Raw genomic sequence first — 24255 nt, 5'->3', positions numbered from 1 at the left:
ATGATGGGCTGTCTCATGTTTTTGAGCACTTGTACTCTTCAGATCTAATGGTGAAATTGTGGGGGGACTGAACAAAATATCATATAAATATCATAAGAAAAAAAAAAAGAGACCGGAGTGAGAATCTCCTTATTGGTGAAGCCTTTTCCTAGTCTGGTAGAAGTATGCATGCTGTCTCACATTGGAAATGTTATTAGCAGAGGCAGCAGGATTTGTGAATTTTAGTATAATTTTATATATTTTTTTTGTCAAATTGTATTTTTTTTCTATTTTTAAAGCAATTTCTATGAAGTTAATTAAAAAGGGAGGTCACTTCCATCCTAAAATGACTCTTTAATGTAATAAATGGTGGAAGTGTTTTTATGTTTTTATTAGGTTAGATACTCTGGCCCCATGTGGATCTATCTATCTATCTATCTATCTATCTAATGGCGCAATAGATTCAAGTAAATACGGCGTATAAGTCCAGACCAACTTCCCCAGTTTTGCACCCTTTCCAGTCACAGGTCCCTCATTCAGTGGCCATACTTAATCATGCACTGCAGAGTCCCAGGGGGAGTGATGTCCCAAGTAAGTGGATTCATTTCATAAAACCAGGCATTAGGTTGCCTTAAAGGACCACTATAGGCACCCAGACCACTTCAGCTCAATGAAATGGTCTGGGTGACATAACCCCCTAGTTTTAATCCTGCAGCTGAAAACATAGCAGTTTCAAAGAAACTGCTATGTTTACATTGAGGGTTAATCCAGCCTCTAGTGGCTGTCTCCCTGATAGCCACTAGTGGCCGCTTTCGCGATTCTCAGTGTGAAAATCACACTGAGATGACGCTAGACGTCCATAGGAAAGAATTGAGTAATGCTTTCCTATTGGCAGTGTGAATGCGCGCATTCGGAGCTGATGTCAGCAGGGGGAGGAGAGGTCACCAGCGCCGAGGGAGCCCGGTGCTGGATTAAGGTAAGTGGCTTAAGGGGTGTTTAACCCCTTTAGGGGGGGACCTAATAACCCTACAGTGCCAGGAAAACGAGTTTGTTTTCCTGGCACTATAGTGCTCCTTTAAACAGAGTTCATTGGCATTGTGGCAGGCTTATGCAATGTATGATGATATACTGTATATTAAAATTATCTATCTATCTATCTCTCTGTCTGTCTGTCTATAAATATCTGTCTGTCTATCTATCTATATCTGTCTGTCTGTCTATCTGCCTTTATGACTGTTTTTCTATTTGTCTTTCTGTCTTTCTGCCTATTTGTCTATAAATAAAACAAACAAATATATGTGTAAAAGAAATTCATAAAATAAACATTAGAAACAGCTTACTTTAATCCCACTTCCAATCAGTATTCTGTAAGCATGGCTACATATGGAAGAATGATTTATGCAATGGTAGCAGAATCTTTTATCGGTTGCTTCCTCAAAGGAATGCATCCAAGACCCATAAAAGTAAATCAAGCAAATGTAACAAAAAAAAAGAAAAAAGAAAATCACAAATGTGAACATATATTCTCATGCAACATGTGCTTTAATAAAAATATGAGCAGATGTGCTTTTTTTTTGTTCTCATACGTGTGAATGTTCTTGTGTATGTTTAAATAAATTACAATACTTATGCATTCAGATCTGTAGTTTTATATAAAAGGCGAGCTCACCTTTGCTTTTGTTCTTCACGGCAGTCACTGGGATCAAGGTAAAGAATGCATGAGAAGAAGAGAATAAAGAAACATTAGATATGGATCTGAGTTTAGAGAACATAAACAGGGTTATTTACCAAAGTGAGAATTTAAAGTAAACTCCAAATGAATTTCAAATTTAAGACCAAAATAGCTGAACTGGAAAAATGTTTTAAGTCATTAAAGCTTCCTTTCAACTAGTCTGGCCTTAAATTTAAATTTTACTTTGAATTCACGTTGAATTCTAACTTTAGTGAAAAAGTCCTGATAGTGTTCATCACCAGCTAGTAGTTTATGAATAGATTTGTTTTATTCGCGCACTGTTAATGCCTGTTGGGAAATAAGTTTTTTTGCATAACTACAATTATGTAACTCTATTTTGAAGTGTTATGTAATGCCCACTGTGCCTGGTAAATTGCACAAAGTAGCTTGTTCCATATAATGTGATGCAATAATTAATTTGTTTGAAACGAGTACGCTATCGCGGTCATTGAAAACAAAGGACATAATAGAAAAAAAAATAATACAAGTAGAAATTAGGAAACAGAACAAATTAAATGAAAGAGGAATCGTTTCAAAGAAGTAATATGCTATGTCACCATGTGCACATTCAGTGCAGATTAAAACTAAACAGAGGAGAAAGCTCAACCCCCTGGGTTATGTGAGTGATACACCTCAGATCACTTCTTAATCACAGAGCTTTGGCCATATGCTTAATCCTCCAATATGTTGTTGCATAAAGCTTGTCTCCATGGCATCAACAAAGATGATCAATGTGCTTTATTTGCACACAACACTATAATTCTGAAATGTTTATATAGTTGACCTCAGCAGCTTTCTTGCTTTACAAACAAATTGTGGAAGTATACATTTATGAAAAGAAATAAATATATCAATGCCGTATGTGTGTGTGTGTGTGTGTATATATATATATATATATATGTCTATATATATATATATATATATTGTAGCAAAGAACAGCCGCTCTCCGGTCTTATAAAAGTCCAAAATTTATTCAATAAAGTTTAAAAAAAGAGACCAACGTTTCAGTCCCCGCTCGGGACTTTCCTCAGGGTAACAAAACAATACTCATACTAATGAGTATTGTTTTGTTACCCTGAGGAAAGTCCCGAGCGGGGACTGAAACGTTGGTCTCTTTTTTTAAACTTTATTGAATACATTTTGGACTTTTATAAGACCGGAGAGCGGCTGTTCTCTGCTACAATATTTGATTGGAGTTCATGCCATGGCACCCGGCGAAGTGGATTGCTACTAAAGCGTGAGTGCGGGGGATTTTCAAGTTTTATATATATATATATATATATATATATATATATATATATATATATATATATATATATATGGGTATATATATATATATATATATATATATATATATGTATATATATATATATATATATATATGTATCTGCCTATTTACATAAGAATTCACACTAGTCACTCACAAACGCATACAGATATATATATATATATATATATATATATATATATATATATATATCTTATCTATCCTTTCTATCTATCAATAAACAAATTGCTACCCAAACTCACTCACACAGCCATATTAAAAGCCATACTAACAGCATAGTATCTCCCACATATAGATACAATCACCCACACTTACAGTTAATATATAACCAACAACAGACAAACATATATATATATATATATATATATATAACTAGCCACAACCACATTCATAACTTGTTAAATATGCACACACATGCAAGTTACTTCAACTTTGTTTGTATTTAGGTATTATCTAAAATTGTACTCTAAATATTGATTAAAAATCATGTTGCTTAATTAGATTTTCTAAGGATTTAAATATTATATATTATATATATATATAATGGTCAATGGGAAACAACAATCCAGAAAATATGGTTTATTCCCCCTAGGATACACCACATGCAACAAGTAGAGACTTTAATATTAGTCAGTGCCACCATGCAAAAAAAAAACATTTCTGTTTATTTCATAGGATCTTTGTTTAAGGTTAACGTTGTAAAAATATAATGTGTAATTAATTGCCCCCAACAAAGACCATTTTTTAAATAGGACTATTTATGACATGCACCCAACCTCCCAAAAGGCTATCTAAATAAATTTGAAATATACCAGTCACTAAACGTAAGACTGGCTGTATGTGTTTGAAGATTAACCGTCTAAAACCTCAACATACTGCAAATATGCTAATCTTACCACCCTCTGACTCTTTGAGATACTGAGATACAACATATACCTCCATCCTGTTAAAAAAAAACTTAGACTTAGAAAGTATTTAAAAACAAAAAAAAAAACAGTACAATGCAAAACCACTGGGAATGTATGAATATTTTTTACCATATACAGCTCCACTTGCTCTATGTGATAAGTCTACTATGCTGGACAGAGGTTAATAGGGAAATATCACATTCCCTGGACTAGAATAAGAGGCTCATGAATGGTGGAGTCTCTTCCAGGTCTTGTTGAGATGTGTCATATGCTGCCCTTGCTTGTTATATTTGTATATTATTTTAATGCATTTTCTGTTTTATATTTTAAAACTTATACTTTTTCGTATTGTGTCAATTTCTTTGACAATTTATTTGCAACACAAAAACTTGTCAGATAGTATATATTGTATTTAGTTAATTTATATTACAGTAAATGTTGTAAATTAAAATATAATTATGAGTTGAGAAATACTACTCCAGTATGAGTTAACTCTTTATGGTTAAAACAAAAAAAAATAAAAGACCAAAAAAAAATTCAGCTTCTTAGGACATAGAAAAAAGTAATTATATTGTGTTTTAAATTAAGGTAATCATTTTAGAAGAACTAGTAGGGCAAATGCATGTAATTTAATGACATTAATAACCAAAGGGACTAGAATTTGAACTGGGACCTTCTGCCCCAAATAAGTCTGGAAGTAATAAATATAAAAGCAAACTCATCTAAAAATGGAAACATTAATATTTTTTTCTTGTACAGTTTGACCTACTTGACATGTTTGTAAATTACTTTTTTCCTTATCCAAATATTTAAGTGATCCAAGAGAAAGATATCACTAGAGAGAATTTTCATTTTTGTTCATTTAGTTGTAGTTTGATTAATTTTGAATTTTGATCGGCTGAAATTTGCAAATTATTGATTTAGTCGAAACAAAATTCTGTAAAAATGTTAGTTAAGATTTCAGATGACCATTATTTCCTATGTTGTGACAGCCTAATTGTAGTAACGTACTGCAGACATACTATGCAGATATATTATAGAAATTTTGACAGTGTGGTGGTTGACATGGTGTTATATTAGCATTGTAATATTAATATGATGCAAGCACCTCTTACTAGGGAATAGAGAATCATAAAGAGACAATTATTTTCCTCTCCTCACCCCTACTTAATTGAATCCCCCCCCCCTTCTTTTTCTTTTTACTGGTGACTGCTGCTCTTTGCAAATTCGAAATACCTAACAAATTATCCTGACTAAGGTATGCTATTCTTATGATTGCTCTTACTATTTTTCTTGTTATTATGTACAATGTTATTATTTTTAGTTCACTTGCCAATGTTGATTACATTTTTCATAGTAAAATACCAAACACTTCTTGCTGTAGAGTACCTGTTGATAAGTATAAATGATATTTCTAGTCAAGGTTTGCTAGCAAGCTGATGATTGCACTTTCCCTACTTAGGACATGCACTACACAAATGCCACAATAAATTAACATCTATCGCTCTATTCAGCTCAGATATTTTTGTTACATACCAGCACTCCACCTGCCTACACACCTGCTCATTTTCCTCCTCCCCCTAAATTCACTTTTTACTGCAAGGGCACTCCTCTTCCTTGGGGTGTGGAGTGTACTAGTTGTCTTTATGATGATATGCTGGCCTCATACATATGACTACTAGTTTCTACACTAGAAATCCTGCACCCAAAGATGCCACTTAACCATAAGTGCATTTCCATAAAAATGAAGGCTCTCAATAATCCCCCTTAACCCCTTAAGGACACATGACATGTGTGACATGTCATGATTCCCTTTTATTCCAGGAGTTTGGTCCTTAAGGGGTTAAAAAGCATTCCCCAAAAGACCTTGTTTAGATGGGTGCACAGACATAAAGCTGACATTCTGCTAGTGAAGGTAACTTACTTCACCAAGAATAGAAATATCCCACTTGTTACTTACCAAACATTAGAGACAATGTTTTCAAGTTACTTCACCAGATCCCAAAACTAAAGGAGTAGTCTTTATTTTTATATCCTCTTGACCATTATCTGCCATTTTCACAATAACTGGCCCTCAAGGTAGTTTCATGTTTATAACAGGTAATATAGGAATTACATTGTACGCACCCACACTTACTGATCAATCTTTCTGGTCTCACTCTCTATTCACATATTGTCTTTGCCTACACATATTGTCTTTGCGAGGTGGTTCCCTGGGTTTCCAACTCTCCCCAACCAATTTATACTAAATATCCTTCCATTTTTTCCTTCACCCGTTCTTTCATCCCCAACATACTCCCAACACCACACCAGATAGGCTTTCACAAGCGGAAAAAAGGCTTGCATCACCACATAAGTATCCAAATACATAATATGACAACTGACATTACTATACAGAAAAAACACTGCATTGTTAGCAAAGACTACCCCATAATTTAATCATCCTTACTCAAAAATCTGCTTCACTTAAATATTTACAATTTTTTTTTCTCATATACCTTTTTCTTTTTTCACTAACTTTATTTTGATGGGAAAGGAACAAAACATAGTTATCATGTCATGCCTGGGCTATGACAAAATATACTGATGTGATTTAATGCTACATATAATGATGTTGTTGACCATTTGACATGACAAATACTCCTCAAAAATATCTTAGGATTCTTATGTACATTGAAATTCCTTTTGTTCCATTCTTGCCAAAAGTATAATTTTTACTATATGAAAACTTGTTGAAAAAATTGCATAGTGCTTGCCCTAAACTTGCCTGGTTGCAAGAGTGTGGGTGATTGAGTATTATTAAGTGTATTTTTTGGTGCATTTGACAAGGGGAAGAGATGGCTGTCTTCTCTTTATACCTAGTAAAGTAGCATTTGATCCCCAAAATAATTAAATGACATCTACCGAAGTTAGGTCCATTTGTTCATTGAATCATTCAGTAATATATTGGTTGATATTTAGATTTGCACGAATTTATCTAAAAACAAAATTTTTGATTATTTTTTGATTTGGCCGAATCTGAATACAGAAGACTGTATAACGTATACAAATCTTGTTCCTATACATACTCATTTATAGAGGATACATAGAAGTGAACTGTGTATTATGGAAAAATAATGTAATCTTGGGATTCTCAAGACATTTATAAGTCATCTTTTGTGATGCCCCTGTATGTTTCCACAACCCAGAGATACCAGTAAGTTTCCATATAATTCACTCTCTAGCTTTTATGTACCGTATATACTCGAGTATAAGATGAGTTTTTCAGCACATTTTTTGTGCTGAAAAACCCCCACTCGTCTTATACTCGAGTGAGTGTCTGTATTATGGGAACTTACATTGCCATAATACAGACAAGGGGCTGTTGGGGGCTGGCAGGAAGCATTTACTTACCTTTCCTGCAGCTCCTGTCAGCTCCCTTCTCTCTCCTCCGGTCCGGTCAGCTCCCCTGTCAGCTCCAATGTAAGTCTCGCGAGAGCCGCGAGAGACCACGAGACTTACAGCTCTGACCAACTCTAGCCCCTCTTGCATTTCACTGATTCATAGGTATGTCCCCTCTCGGTCTCTCTGCACTACTGGCGACCTTCTCCTGTCTGCTGCTCGTACCCTTACTGCAAATGCACGCCTGCAAGACTACTCACGGGTGGCTCCTTTCGTTTGGAACAGCCTGCCTCCACCTGTCAGACTCTCCTCTAGTCTTCAATCCTTTAAAATGTCCCTCAAAACCAATCTTCTCAGTAATGCTTGTGGCCTCCAAGAGTAACTTATATCTCTCAGACCTTCCTCTCACTCTCTTCTATAGGGCCACACTCCACTCACACTGCCAGTTCTGCTACTTTCCCACCATGTCTATTTGCTGTCTCTCTCAATACCCTTCCTATTGTGTTTTTATACCCCACCTCCTCTAGACTGTAAGCTTGTTTGAGCAAGGTCCTCAACTACCTATTGTTCCTGTTACATTTTGTTTTTGTCTCATTATTGGTATTTATATAGCACTGCGGAATAAGCTGGTGCTATATAAATACCAATAATAATATTAATAACATAGAACATGACATCAGTGCACAGAACAAAATCTACATAGCCATTCCACCCTTAATGAAATAGTGTTGTTATTATTAGGCAAAGTGAACATCTATGCATTCAATTATGTTCAGAATTGCATGGAGAACTGAGAGGATACATCTGACCAAAGTTCTCATAGCAACTTTTTATTGTGTAGTTTCTTATGTTCTCATAAAAACTTTCAGACAATTAATATTATGTAGCAGACTTCTGATGCATGACTTATGTGTCTTGGACATCTGGCCAATGTTTCAAGATAAAGCAACATCATGTTCTCACGAGAAGCTGCACCTCCGTACTTACACTACTGCACATGACGCTAGGTATATAAGCTGTTACTAAAAATTCTATAAAGGAGGAAAATTCTGTGAAACTTGCCAAAAGCTCACCTGTAAGCAGACATGCTGTCTATGGGACCTCCCAATTGCAATGCTGACCGGGCTTCCCAGTCTTAAAATTCTAAAGGGCAGGCCTGAATGTAGACTTCTGCCTATTAATCGGTGTTGTATTGTTCCTTAATTCTTATAAATATTATTTAATAATACTATTGATATAATCTTTATCAATATTATTGATCCATTATTTAAAAATACTATTGATCTATGTAATAAAATCTATTTTATTCATATTGGTGTGATTCTTTCCATCCCAGATATAGCAAAACAGTTTGATTTCAGAAGTTATAGCAAAACATTTGGTGTCAGAAGTTATAGCAAAACGAGGTGTAGGTTTGGCTTTTTACAACAATTGAGCTAGATTTGGGAATCATAAACTGAATTTATATTACGCTAGACTTACTCTAAGAGGTCAACCAAATTTTCTTTTAAGTAGAATGCATGCATATTTTAGGAATACTTAAAGACACTACACGCATCAAAACAACACATTAATGGATTGACAGTGGTGTATAGATCATGCACCTTCAGTCCAACTGTATAATTCTATTTGATTTAGGAGTTAAATTAAATTGTTTGTAAATCTCTAGCCACACTCCTGTATAGAGAGTTCTAAGAGAGATCTAGTATTTCAATTTCTCTTATTGCATAGTCTGTTTAATTTAGTGTACTTAACAGAGCAAGACATAACTTATAAACACATTGTGCTGACTAAAAATTTAATTTCTTTTTCATGTTAGCTGTGTGAGTCACAGTCAGGGGAGGTGTGGCTAGGGCTGCATAAACAAAAGTGATTTAACTCCTAAATGGCAGAGAATTGAGCTGTGCGACGTCAGTGACATGATCTATATACTAAAACTGCATCACTAAGCTGAAGTTATTTTGGTGCTTAGAGTATCCCTTTAAGGTGAAAATTCTCAGGTTTAAATGAAAAATCTTGAAGTCTCAGAATATTTATTTAAAATATGATAAGTGAAATAACTCCTGTGATGTTCAAATTGTATTTGATAAGCTGATAACAAACGCAATGTGATGCTATGGAAATTGGAAATTTTAACAAATTTCCTTAATTTATCCAAATGAAATAAATAATCAGTCAGTTCAAGTCAATATGTATTATTTCAATCGGTTCACAAATCAATAAATCACGTTGCTGGAAATTTTACAACTTTATACATCAAATGTTTAATTTATGTATTTGAACATATGGTGCACAATGAGATTGAGAATTATTTGAACAGATTTCAAAGCTCAACCGAATCGGTGGTATCCCATTCATGAATCAATGTTACATATTCATATCAAAATGACAAATCAATTTATTCAAAATTCAAATGGAAAGGCAGAAAATGTTGCATTGATGTCTCTTAGCTCTAAAGAGGTGGTGTTGAATATCAGTTGTAAAAGCTTATAAGAGACAAATGATAGCAGACTATATATATATACATATAAGAATATATCATAAATAGAATCTTTAGATTGTATTTAGATTTTCCATGTGAAACATTTCTACATTTTGAAAAGCTTACAAGAGAAAAATAATAGCAGACTTGAAAAAATAGTTTAGCAAAACCATTAACGGATTTATTTAACCAATCATTGTTAATGGGAGTAGTCCCAGAAAAGTGGATGTTAGTGAATGTTGTGCCCATTCACAAGAAAGGTAATAGGGAGGAGTTGGGCAATTATAGGCCAGAAAGCCTTACTTCAGTAATGAAAAAAGTGATGGAAACCATGCTAAAGGATAGGATTGTTGAACATCTAAAATTACATGGATTTCAAGATCAGAGACAACATGGGTTTACTTCAGGGAGATCATGCCAAACTAATCTTATAGATTTTTTTGATTGGGTAACTAAAATAATAGATTAGGGTGGTGCAGTAGACATTGCTTACCTAGATTTCAGTAAGGCTTTTGACACTGTTGCACATAGAAAGCTTATCAATAAACTGCAATTGTTTGGATTCTAATATTGTTAAATGGGTTAGTCAGTGGCTGAGTGACTGGCAACAGAGGGTTGTAGTCAATGGGGTATATTCAAAGCAACGGTACCTCAGGAATCTGACCCATTTTCTTTAATATTTTTATTAGTGATATTGCATAAGGTCTTGATGATAAGGTATGCCTTTTTGCTGATGATTCAAAAATATGTAACAGAGATGATGTTCCAGGAGGGATAAGCCAAATGGCAAATGATTTAGGTAAACTAGAAAAATGGTCAAAACTGTGGCAACTGACATTTAATGTGGATAAGTGCAAGATAATGCATATTGGATGTAAAAATCTAAGGGAAGAGTATAGGATATTTTATAAGATCCTAACCTCAACATCTGAGGAAAGGCATTTAAGGATAATCATTTCAGATGAGTTAAAGGTAGGCAGACAGTGTAATAGAGCAGCGTGAAATGCTAGCAGAATGCTTGATTGAATAGGGAGAGGCATTAGCAGTAGAAAGAGGGAAGTACTCATGCCATTGTACAGAACACTGGTGATACCTCACTTGGAGTATCGTACGCAGTACTGGAGACCGTATCTCTAGAAGGATATTGATACTTTGGAGAGAGTTCAGAGAAGGGCTACTAAATTGGTTCATGGATTACAGGATAAAACTTACAAGGAAAGGTTAAAGGATCTTAACATGTATAGTTTGAACAAAAGACGAGACAGAGGGATATGATAGAAACATGTAAATACATAAAGAGAATCAACACAGTAAAGGAGGAGACTATATTTAAAAGAAGAAAAACTACCACAACAAGAGGACATAGTCTTAAATTATTAAAGTGGGAGAGGTTAACACAGTGAAGGAGTTTAAGCATGTGTGGGATAGGCATAAAGCTATCCTAGGCTTAAGATAAGGCCAGGAACTAATTAAAGTATTTAGAAAATTGGGCAGACTAGATGGGCTGAATGGTTCTTGTCTACCATCACATTCTATGGTTCTATGTTTCTATGTTTCTATTTACAAGAATATACTATTTATATACAATATGTGATTGTATTTGGATTTTCTATAAGAAACTGGTGTTTCAAAAATAGATATTTATTATTTCACAGGTTAAATGTTTGTATAGATCTTTAACTTCCTGTTTCTCTTCTATGGCAGGTAAAACATACTACCTATCTAAGTGATACATAGCTGTCAACTTGTATGAATACACTTAGTTAAACCATTACTTCTATATTTATATAATCTTTTAAGTGAATGCAAATGCTTCTAAGTGATTTTTATCTCATTTTATGTTGTGTATACTTACAAGGTCTGGTAATTATACTTATATAAAAATGGAATCATAAGGATTATCTATGACTGATTTTGGATTTATAAAATAATTTGAGCCATTATGGATTATAGTGCAATAAAAAAAAAACATTGAATCAAGAAACATAAAAATAAAGATGACACATAATCTTTAAATATATATCAAATGGTTTTAGGAGAAGCTACTGAATGTCAAGTTCAATTTTATAGTAACTCAACTTTCACGTTAAACTGTCCATTCAATTGTGTTTGTGCCATAAATGGTTATTAACTCATCAACTGATGTCTATCTATCTATGTATCTATCTATGTATCTATCTATGTATCTATCTATCTATCTATCTATGTGAGTGTGTATAAGAAATGCATTATGAAAATATACTGCCATCAAGGGGTTCTGAAACACCAACATAATATATTAAATTGAAAGAATTTAAGCTATTTGCTTCATCATCTGTTAATATATATATTGGCATTCTCTGTTTCTATCTCCTTAGTTCAAATACCTCCATACATTTTTGGCAGAGGCAGCAGCAGGTCCCAGAGTGTGTAACACTCACTAATCTTGGTGGCACTTCCCAACACCCAACAATTGGTGGCCCTATGCTATGCAGTATAAGTCAACATAAGCATTATCGAGAATAATGAGCAATGTTTGCTCTATATACAAAATAGTGTGTTGAGATATAGACTATTTCTATAGCTCTTTTTAATATATATAAATATATATAAAAATATATGTATAAAAATAAAATAGTGCAGAATGATAAAATTCTAAATATTAGGTTATGCTGCCAAGGCTGTCAGCTGTCTACTTTGATGCATACATTTTAATAATTGCAACTAATTCCATCGTGTGTTATCAGCTGCCATCACAAGCTTAATTTGCAATGACAGCTGGTTTACCCATGTATGATGTTTTACACAAAAGCATTATAAAGCCTTGAGGCACCCTCTGCCTAAAACATTCTCAGCAGACACCGGGATGTGCAATGGCCAAATAATTTATCACATATGATGCACATAACTACTAGCTTTTTAAGTCCATCATTCTATCAATTTTTAATAAAGATTTCCAAAAAAGTCTACAGTGTCTACTACTGCAAAACTGCTGGTGTCAGGGATTTTCGAAATCATATTAGACATGGCTTAATGAGTATTTTGTATGAATATAATTTTTTGACCATCATTCCTTTCTAGCTCGTATTAGAATTCAAGCTATTTCGATTCAAGGTATCTTCTTTACAGTTCACTAAACAAATAAGGTTCTTTAAAGTGTTGGTTCAATAAATAATCATCTGCACAGAGAAAATAACTATATGCTCAATGGCAAAAGAACCGATAGCACAGGCGTTACCAACAGACTCTGTAAATTATGTTTTCAACATATTTTAATGATATATTCATTTTTATTACTATTACACTTTGCATGATGTGAGATAATAGCAATGCAGAAACCTTGATACGTTTGTGATGAATGTGTGAAGAGTTTTTTTTTTTTTTAATATGAAAACAAGTAAAATTTAAAAAAATAACTGGAGTGAAGAGCGAAGGATTACATTAATATTTTTATCATTTCATTATGCAATGTAAATGTATAATTTTATCAAATAGTATTGAAGAAAATACACATCAATTATGTGTTTCATATTTATTGACTATAGGAATATATATTTCCTCAAGTTAAAATGTTTAATTACAAATATGCAAATAGTTGTACTTCCCCCTGCAGTCTGGTTATGACGACATAATTTTCCTATAGATAGATAGATCTTCTCTAGACCTCCTCCAACTCTATAATAACCCTCACACTGTATATTACTCTTTTACAATTAACCATTTTACATGGGATGTTTTTTTCCCATATATAAGGGTTCTTAGAATAAACCTGCTAAGAAAGTTAGAGCCATTCAAAATATCCCTTTTGTGTGAATGTGAAAAGTTACTTAATGTTCATCGGACTGTGAAATGGGGGAATACAAATGCTCGTGGGAGGTCATGCATGTTTTCAATCACTTACCTGCCCATGTATATCAACATTATACCAGCAAGAAACTTTATCAGCCACCCAAAACTAAAAGTGCCTGATTCTTAATGTGCAAAGAAGTGGGTACTGGTAACACCAATGTAAATTTAGTAATATAGTCAAATCTGTATGCATTTTTTTTTATCTATTTGTTGTTTCAACCTTCAATTTTCACTTTAAACAACTAAGTAGAACTGGTTTCACTTGTTTATTATAAGATACAGTTTGCTGAATAGCTGACTTGCTATATTTTATTAGCACATCAACTATTTTTTATCTATACACAAATTTAATTGAAGCAATCAGTGTAAATTAGTTGCAAAACATGGGTTAAGCACCAACAAAATTCTAAAGCAGTTTTCCCAAACAAACAAAAGTGTTGTATAGGAAAACACGTTTATGCTTGATTTTTAATGAGTTCATGCATTTTTCTTAATGAACCGGGATACTTGAATAAAATGACACAATAAAATTATTATACTCTGTATGTGTAACAGTTTAGCAAATTTGCAATTTTGCAAATAAATATTAATTACACATGGAGAAAGACTAAATATTTAACATAAACCTGTCTATGCATAAAACTTGCAGAGTCAAAAACAAAAATAGAATAATGCTTTGTGGGAAATATGTTAGAATGTTACAATATCTATTCTTTATCAGAGAGATCATTCTTTATATTCATAAATAAAATTGAAATATAGTCAAAACGATTACTTTTCCTAGGTAAATAGGCATGTGACGAAAGTATATAATTTCACACTGAATGATTTCAGACGTTTATTTAGAAGAAGCCCATTGGTGCAAAATGGAAATGTGATTTTTTTAAAATAAAAACTGATAGGAAATCTAAATGTTATTTTGTCTAGTACTGCGCTTTTTTTGGTGGAAGCTCCTCCATTTTTGCGAATACACTACCCTATTGATTTGCATTGTCTACTGCCTATGTTACTGCTATAAAAACTCAATGATGACCAGTAACTTAATTGAATCTAGTCTCTGTTACAGCTACCATTATTTTAGTGCTTAGAGAAAATGAAGAGTCTGCGTTTTTTGCTAGTGAGTCTCAGTTCATAAATCAAGGCCTAAGACACAGGAATGGAGATAAGACACGGGTATATGAAGGTATTTACAGACCGGAGGGGCACCTGATGGTGAAGGAGGGTGGGAGGTAGAGCAAACATGTTGTATCCAATTGAAAATAATAATGCTAAGTATAAAAAACTTGTAGAATTAGTTTTCTCTTAATTGGCTTAATTGACAAATTACATCTGAATGAGTGGGTTTGAATTGTTATTAGAGATATTGGTTTAAAAAAGATTAGTGAGCAAATAAGTCTTGAGTCTTGTTAAAATGTGTCCCAGAAAGTATCCTCGTTTATTGTGCAGGGTTCAACAGAGATAGATTGGAGCTTCTGGTGAACTCCTGGTCCACTTAGTTTCAGAGCAGATCTTTATCAAAGAAATTGACTTGGGGCTTTGGGCACCACGAGATGTTTAAGGTATATGGCATTCTGTAGTGCTTTGTAGGACAGAAGGCCAACATTGAACTGTGTGCACCATTTTACTGGAAAATAGTATTTAGAATGGAATTTGGGGAAACTTAGGACATTCTTAATTGGCCAGTAAGCAGCATTACTGTAATATATTCTGCATTAATAGAAGGTAGATTGCAAACACATAGACTTCACTTGGAATAACTACAAAAGAGTTGTATGTTCACATTATGTATGCATAATTATAGTCATACATAGTTATAGCCATGAGAAAAGTTATTCTAATTCCGACGCCAACTTCCTCACTAAACTATTTTTTTTCTAGTTAATTTATTTTATTGTATCTCATGTCTAATTTAGTTCGAACAATGGAAAATATCAATATACTATAATACATCGACTTGCATTGCAAAACTTCAAAGCAATTTAAAAAGCTCAAATTCCAAGAAACCTTATATTTTTACTAATTAAATACCAAATGTCTCCAAACTTACTAAAGACAGACACACATCCAAAAAAAAAACATATCAAAGGAGAGACAGATGGAGAGAGATAAAGAGTTACAGAGATATAGAGAGTTAGATTAGATAGATAGATAGATAGATAGATAAATAGATAGTACTATAGAGAAGAGTGTTTATCCATATACTCTTTAACAAACACATGTTTACTGGGTTAAGCATGTCAGTTGTTTATGTTAATTTAGCAATACCTGAAGCAATACCCTAAAACGGTGATCTATAATAAACTCCAAATATGGGTCACTAAAGTGTCATTGTCACTAAATATATTATTGGAGGTCTTATTTAATTCTCTATATTACAGAGGACTCAGGGATAACAATGATATGGTGTCAAAATCAGCACAAGGCTCTTTAACACCCTACTCAAAGTTCCAGCCCAAGTCAGTCTTCTTTAGCAACCAGTCACCGCAGACAGCTTCAGCTGTATTCCCTGAAAACCATTTTAATTCATTTTAATTCAAATGAAAATTTAATTGAGCAAAATTTTAACAGTTCCAGAAACTATTTACCCATTTAGCTGTCATATTTAAATGACATACAATATTTTAATATTTTTTTTATATTGTCATTTGATTTCAATTAACACTTTAATACATATATTTCGTATTCACAATGAATAGATTCTATTATGAAATGCAAATGTGGACATTTTGTCCTTGTAATTTTATCACGACTTCTAAGTGTATATGATTGCTGTGAAGATTGGCATTTTGGAAAGGGCACAGGTTCTTTAAGTGGTGTATTGATTCAAGGCAACACAAGCAAGCACTGCATGAAGCATGTTAAGTCACTTTATATAAATAAAGGTAAAATCTTGGAAAATATAAGATATTTAACCTGTACAAAAGGATATATTTCGGTCAGTTCAGGGTGGTAATACCATTATTACAGGAAGAATATGTTTCACTTATGTTAACATAACAAGAGGTTGTTTTTTTCTAATTAGAAACATAGCATAGACTCAGTACCTATAATTGTCTTCTAATGATGCCCACCCCCATTAATTATCACTATAGATATGTACACATTTTGAATGTAATTAATTTTTTGAAATGATGAATATATGTCCAGAAATATTAATACATCTACAGATTCTGCACTCATGTTATGTACACATTTGCAAAGGATTATGTTCCCATTTTTTTTTAATAGATCTTAAGAAAAAAACATACATATGACATATATATATATAATTTCAAAAAGTAAAGCTCTCATTGGTCAAAGTAAAAAAAACAAATCAAACTTCTATTCTACATTGTGAAATTAAAGATCATGCCTAGGTGTTCTCTTTGACTCCGACCTCTCCTTCATGCCTCAAAAACATTACGCGTATCCGACCCTACTTAGCGCCAGATGCGACTAAGGTGCTGGTACATTCCACTGTCTTTTCTCGCCTTGACTACTGTAATCCGCTTCTCAGTGGTCTTACTTGCTCCCAACTTGCGCCGTTACAGTCCATAATGAGCGAGACTCATCTTCCTGTCTGCCCGCACCTCCTGCACCTCACCCTTCTGTCAGACCCTACATTGGCTTCCTGTAAGATATAGGGCTCAATTTAAAATTCTGGTTCTTGTTTTCAAATCTCTACATAATGCTGCTCCTACTCCTATCTATCCTCCCTAATACACAAGTATGTCCCGTCTAGACCCTTACGCTCTGCTGAATACTTACGTCTATCTTCTGTCCATACTCCCACCTCTGATGCTCACCTTCAAGACTTCTTGAGGGCTGCACCATTCCTGTGGAACTCACTTTTTTTTTTAATAGCTTGTATATGGTAGGACTGCAACAGGGATAGTGATAAAAAAAAAGTTTAAATATGAAAAGCTGCACTGAAGTCAGTAGCCACGAACGGAGAATCATGATTTTCTTCACAGATACCATGAATAAAACAATTGTATATACTGAACCTTTAATTAACAGAAATACAGAAATATGCTTACTTTTCCTCTAACTTTTTTTTTTCTTCAAAGGTTCTTGAATAATGAGAATTAAATAATTAATCCACAGGACTGCATATGCCAATCTGAATAGCTTCTTCTATTTCAGTGTTTCATTTTGAGAAGCACATTGATCAAAAGCACTCATCAGTCATGTTACTGGCATTTGTATCCACTCTAAACAAACTGTATTTGCATCTGAATGTTTTTTATTCAAATGAGATATACAATGGCAGCCAAAGCCCCTCTGAAAGGCATTTCATGCCATTTATATTCAGTTAAATTAAAGACTGAATACATCGTAAAAGGTCTGTTCTCAGTGCAGTAATTAGACACATCATAAGTAAGAGACATTTTTTCATTAGAATAGGCTCACCAGTTGTGAAGATTTTTTTACACAGCATACTAATAATCTGTAACCTCATAAGTAGCGTTTTTTGAGAACGTGGGAAAAGCTGTTTTTTAATACACTAGGCTTGTTTTCATTCTCAGAGTTCTGTTTTTTTTTTACTTATGATTCTTTTAGAAATCTTTAGACTTCATTGAAATTTTAAATTAAATACAATTGGATCAATGGGATGGGAAATGTACATGAGCTAAAACTCACCATTTCTATACACTGAAGAAAGATCACATTTCATGTTGCTTTAGAAGAATAAAATGCAACAGAGAAATTAAGCGATAGCTCTGGGCAGTAAAAGATTATTATAAACAACGTAAAACATATAAAATGTAATATTGCTGATGTGTTAATGTCACAAAAATCTATGATTATAGTAGAATTAAAGATAAGATTTCTGGCAATGCATTCAAACAAGGTTAGATATTTGGTAAGTGGGAAATTAAACTTAAGATAAACATAATGTTCAGGTGTTAGACTGGTAGAATTAGATTTGGGAAAAAAATATTCAACAATGTGCTTTGAAGATAAACAGAAGGAGAAGGAAGTGAAGTAGTGTTAATTAATCAAATAGCAAAACTCAAAATGGCATCTTAAAAAAAGTTAATTGAAAACAAATAAAGCATTTGTGAAAAATATAATCTAATAAAAATGCCATAATTTTATGGTGCCTGTAATAAGCATTTAATAAATCTTATTGATGCATGTGTGGAGCAAAAACTAACATTGCTGAAACACACAAAGCATCACCAAAAGGATTTGCCCATCAGCAAAAGCACCTTCAATGGGGACATGAGCATCAGAACTGGACGATGAAGCAATGGAAGAAGGCATGCTCTCGGCAATGTTCTGCTGGGAAATCTTTGGTCCTGGCATTAATGTGGATATCACTTTGACACGTACAACCCACCTGTTTCAGAACACATACACCCCTTCATGGCAATGGTGTTCCAGATGGCAGTGCCCTTTTCAAGAATGATTCTCTACTCTGCCACACTGCAAAGGTTGTTCAGGAATGATTTGAGGAAGATGATCAAGAGTTCAAGGTGTTGCCTTGGCCTCCAAATTCTCCAGATCTCAATTCAATTGAGCATCTGTGAGATGTGCTGGAACAACAAATCCAATCCATAAAGGTCTGCCGTTAATGACTTGGTGCCAGATACCACAGGACACAGTCAGAGGTCTTGTAGAGTCCATGTCTGGATGCATCAGAGCAGCACAAGGGGGACCTACAGGATATTAGGCTTGTAATTTTAATGTTGTGGCTGATCAGTGTAAGTAAATCAAGGTAAAGCATTTGTGATTAAAATAAGTTATGATTCTATGCAAGTTTATTGTGTAATATATATTACAATACAACACACAGGAACCCTCAGTTACATATAGAAAAATAGCATTGTGATGGCAGTCAAATTCTTGTCATGCTTTGTTAAAAGCAGCTAAGAGAATTTTGCTATTTTGCCGCTGCCAGGCACATGGCTCAGCTTGAAACCACTATAATACCTCAATAGGTAAAATATTCTTATATGTCAACCTGACAGTTTATCTACACCTTCATTTCTATCATAAATAAATAACGAGTTCAGGCCTTAAGCACTCTAATATTTAATATTAGATCAATAAATTCATTTTAATAACAAAACAAACACAGACAGACAATATTACATTATACTATGCTTACATATAATTTACAGTATTTTTTTTTTACAAGCATGCATCGAAACATTTGATGTCACACGGATGCATCAAAACATTTGAAGTTACATGGACTCTATAGTCTTTCTGCTGTACCTCTCCCTCTCTCCTGCTTTACACCTAGACTATATAATCTGAAATAATGCAATCTGAAATATCTCAGTCAGCATTGTCTATAGGCTTATGGTAAATTAGAATCCCAACCTTTCCTGAACTGAGAAAATAATTTAGAAGCCTGAGGCAAGAAAACGTGTTTCTTGGCACATACAAATAACAAGATATATACTTCTATGAGGATGTATGCATGACCCCTACAGAAACAAATGATAGGTTGGTTTTCCCTATCCTAATGCAGGCTAGAAGGTGTTGGGATGCTAGTGTACTTCTTGGGGTCATCTGTTGATTTATCCTCTATATCTATATTTATAGATGCCCTGAGTAGCTAATATTTAACAAAAAATTGTATAATAGTTACTTTTATAGTATTGACAGTGATGGACAAGACAATAATTTTAGGAATAACATAATATATATATATATATATATATATATATCTATATATATATATATATATATATATATATAGATATATATATATATATATATATATATATATATATATGCTATCAATTCCCCTGCACAATGTATAAACAAAATATTGCTCACTATAAAATGAAAGTAAGTCACATATGTCACAGCAAGTATACTTTAAAGTGAGACGAAAAAAACACTCAGGGCTATGTTTCACTTTTAGGATTCAGGTTACAATACTACAGGAAGAAATGTCTAAGGACTAGAACACAACAGGCTTAGATTGTGAGTTATATTTAGCCATTATTTTTTTTTTAACTGGGTCTATTTTTGGCCACTAAAATATTAGAGTGATGATAATAGCTTATTATCATGATTAAAATCAGCATTTTTTGGAATAAATAGATCACGTAATTGTTAAGAAATACATTAATGGATTTAGATTATATTAGATTTAGACAAATTATTGGGACATTTAAACCTGAAGTTCAGAATGATGTTAATGATGTTTTTTTCTGTTATGGGACAAAGAATAAGCGTATTAGATTAGAATATAAATAGAGACCTTAATTATCTAGACATAATTAGGAGCAACTTATTATAATAAAGTAGTGGGGTTATTAGCCACAAAAACAATGCATGACTGGCTGTGAAATGTTTTTGTTTGAAAACATCAACAGCTGGTATTCTTAATAGACATAATGAACTTGAATCAATAATAATAATCTTTTGAAGAATCATATCAACATTTAATCTAATGATTATACCTGGCGTTACAAATAAGCAACATAAAAAGCATTTATAACAAATAGGGTAAAAAAATCAATAATAAATTAATGAGGTAGGACTTTGGCAGTTGTCTTTTTATTTTTATAGCTATAAGACATAGGTGTCCAGTCCAGCCTTCCAGCTGTCATTGCCCTAGAATTCCATTAATTATCTGCTAGGTTTACAATAACCACTGATTTTCAAACATGAATTATGCATAGAAAGGTAAAACAAATCATTATATATTTTCAGTGGCATCTGTCTTACAATCAAGCACAAACATTGCAAAATATTGTTAGCGTTATTTCTAATTAGAAAGTGTCAACATGTCTTGCGAAATTGTATAGAAAATGTCAAGTTTTGGTGGTTGGGAAGGGGTGACAAGGGACCCACTCATTCGCGTGCAAAGTCTGGATGAACTTCCAGTAATTATTGGTTTTTAACTGGAGCACTGCTTAATTATTATAGTTAAATGTGTATTTATCTATTCCACTTCTAAGTATTTCATAAAGAAAATATAATTATGAAATAATGATATGGACTGCAGTGGAATATCACTGAAATGTCAGCACACTTAAATAATATCGGCATATCAAGTAGGGGCTACTTTTCCTTACTTTGGCCAAACCAGAGTTGACAAATGTTGATGAAAGTTGATGATTCTGACCCAGCAGTCATCTTTTTTTCATTTACATTGCACAAGTAATTCTCTAGAGCAGGGGTTCCCAATTGCCGTATATACTTGTGTATAAGCCAACATTTTCAGCACATTTTTTATGCTGAAAAAGCCCCCCTCAGCTTAAACTCGAGTGAGCAGGGCCGGTGCTTCCTATAAGGCGAATTAGGCAGCCACCTAGGGCGCCAAATAGGAGTGGTCGCCCTGCGCCCCCATTGCCGGCCCTTCTAATGCTGCACCCGTCTGAGCACTCTATAGAGAGCCTCAGGCAGCTGCAGCACTGCCTCTCTCCTCACATCCCCTTCCCTGTAGCGTGGCCGAGCTCCTCTCCGGTCCGTTGTACAGGAACATCTGTTTCCTGTACCTGGCCGGACTGATAGGAAGTGCACACTCACTAGTATCCTTTGCACGGCGCATTCATGTAAATGAAATGCTGTGAACATCTGCACACAGTCTAACTAATCCGCGGCAACTGGTTTGTATTTTTAAACATAGCTCCATTCTATATTTAACCCCACTATTTCCGATTGAAAAAGTTGCTCTGATATTAAATGAGATAAAGGTTAGGTTTTAGAAGTAGTGGAAGCAGGTGATATGATCTAGGTTGGCAGATCTCTAGGCAATACTCCATGTTATTGATAATGAGCTAGTGTAGGGGCAAAGTTCTAAAATGGGGGCAATCTCTATGTATATATGTATCATATTAATATATTATCATAATCATATATTTAGTTCACCATCTATATTTTTCAAGTTCACTATTGTTCATGAATCTCATTTCAATTTAGCAAAATATTTATGAATATATCTTAATGTTTATTATTTTAAATTATACATTTTTCAGAGTCATTGTTTTTCCCATTCTTTCCAATTTTCCAGACTCTGTGTAGAGAGGAAAACCCTGCAAAGAGCCACAAAATGATTGTTAATTCCACTGAACCACCAGGGAAATGAATGAAAGAAATTTACCAGTAGCTGCTGCATTTCCCACCCTAGGCTTATACACTTGTCAATAAGTTTTCCCATTTTTTTTGTGGTAAAATTAGATGCCTCGGCTCTTTTTCAGGTTGGCTTATACTCGACTATATACAGTAATTTTTCCCATGGAATCCTTTGACATAGTGTATCAACATCGTTGAACCCCCCCCACCCCCGAAAAAAGTGCCTTTTTTTGTATGTGCCGGTGTGTGTCTGTATGTGCCGGTGTGTGTATCTATGTTTGCATGTGCCAGTGTGTGTATCTGTGTGTCAATGTGTGTGTGTGTGTGTGTGTGTATTGATGTATCTATCTATCTGTATGACACATAGATACACACACACACTAGCACATAGTGGCACACAGATACACACACCTTAACACACACATACATATGTATCTGACACACAGATACACAAACTGGCACATAGTGGAACACAGATACACACACTCAGATACACACTGACACACAGACACACACACACACAAATCTTGACTCACAAATACACATACACTCAGATACACACAGTGACATATACACACACTTGAAACCACAGATACACACACTGGCACATACACACATTAGATACACACATTGACACATACACACAGAGTCATATACACACACTAATACACTCAGACACACACACATATAGGCACCTACAAACACACTGATATACCCTGGCACATACACACAAAAACATACTGACATACACACACTCAGATACACACAGTGACACATACTCTTTGACAGACACTCATACACTCTCCCTGAGAAGCACACATACTCTTTTACAGACACAAATACAAACACATATACACTCTCCCTGACAAGCACACATACATTCTCACTGACAAACACATACACACTCACTGACAAGCACACATATACTCTCACTGACAAACACACACATATACTCTTTGACAGACACACAAACACATACAAACTCCCTAACACATACACATACATGTTAGAATTGAAAAAAAAATTACTTCACCCAGCCCCCCTACCTTTGGGAGTGCTGACATGAAGTCTATGTCCCTGTGGTCCAGTGGGGCTGTTGGGCTGAGTGTCCCTGGTGTCCCTGGGGTCACTGCTGTGCACGTGAGGGAGCTGAGCAGGGAGATCACTGCCCACTGCTCCCTCACCACCCACGGCCATTTTGTTTTATAAATTTTGTCAAAACACTGTGACGGTTACCCCTATAGAGTGGGGGTATTTACCATCTGGATGTCCTTCTTCCCAGAATTGGAGAACGCTGCAGAGCTCCAACTCGAGATCCTGAGTAGCTGGTAGAGCGGGCTCCCTCCTCTAGAAGGGTATAGCTGGATCTCTCCTCCAGGTGTCAGGATTACTGTTTGATCCAGCACGTAGAACTGTACAGCACAGATGACAAATAAGTAACGTATTACCAGTCCTTAGAATGGCCGGATTTAACGTACAAAGAATAGTCAAAAATACTAGCCGAGGTCAGGGAACACAGAAAGGGACACAGCGATGAGGAAAGCCAGGAGTCAGGATACCAGAATATAGAGAAGTCAATAAACAAAGCCAAAGTAAAAAACCAGGTAGAAAACTATAAACAGGAACGCGC

The 24255-nt window shown here is 34.3% G+C and overlaps 1 protein-coding gene across 3 annotated transcripts in view; it reads right to left on the bottom strand.

The window, feature by feature from the left end:
- The window catches only part of CADM2 (cell adhesion molecule 2), a 1213566-nt gene that overhangs the window by 388058 nt on the left and 801253 nt on the right, over positions 1 to 24255 (bottom strand). For 2 of the 3 annotated variants that reach the window (XM_063448670.1, XM_063448687.1), the window contains exon 2: positions 1649 to 1675. The exons of the other annotated variant lie outside the window; for it this stretch is intronic. In XM_063448670.1, the coding sequence (XP_063304740.1) occupies positions 1649 to 1675 (27 nt within the window). The remainder of the gene's footprint in view (positions 1 to 1648; positions 1676 to 24255) is intronic. 3 annotated transcript variants of the gene reach the window in all.

Source organism: Pelobates fuscus, chromosome 1 (assembly GCF_036172605.1).
Source record: "Pelobates fuscus isolate aPelFus1 chromosome 1, aPelFus1.pri, whole genome shotgun sequence".
NCBI lineage: Eukaryota > Metazoa > Chordata > Amphibia > Anura > Pelobatidae > Pelobates > Pelobates fuscus.
This window is presented reverse-complemented; position numbering and strand designations above follow the sequence as displayed.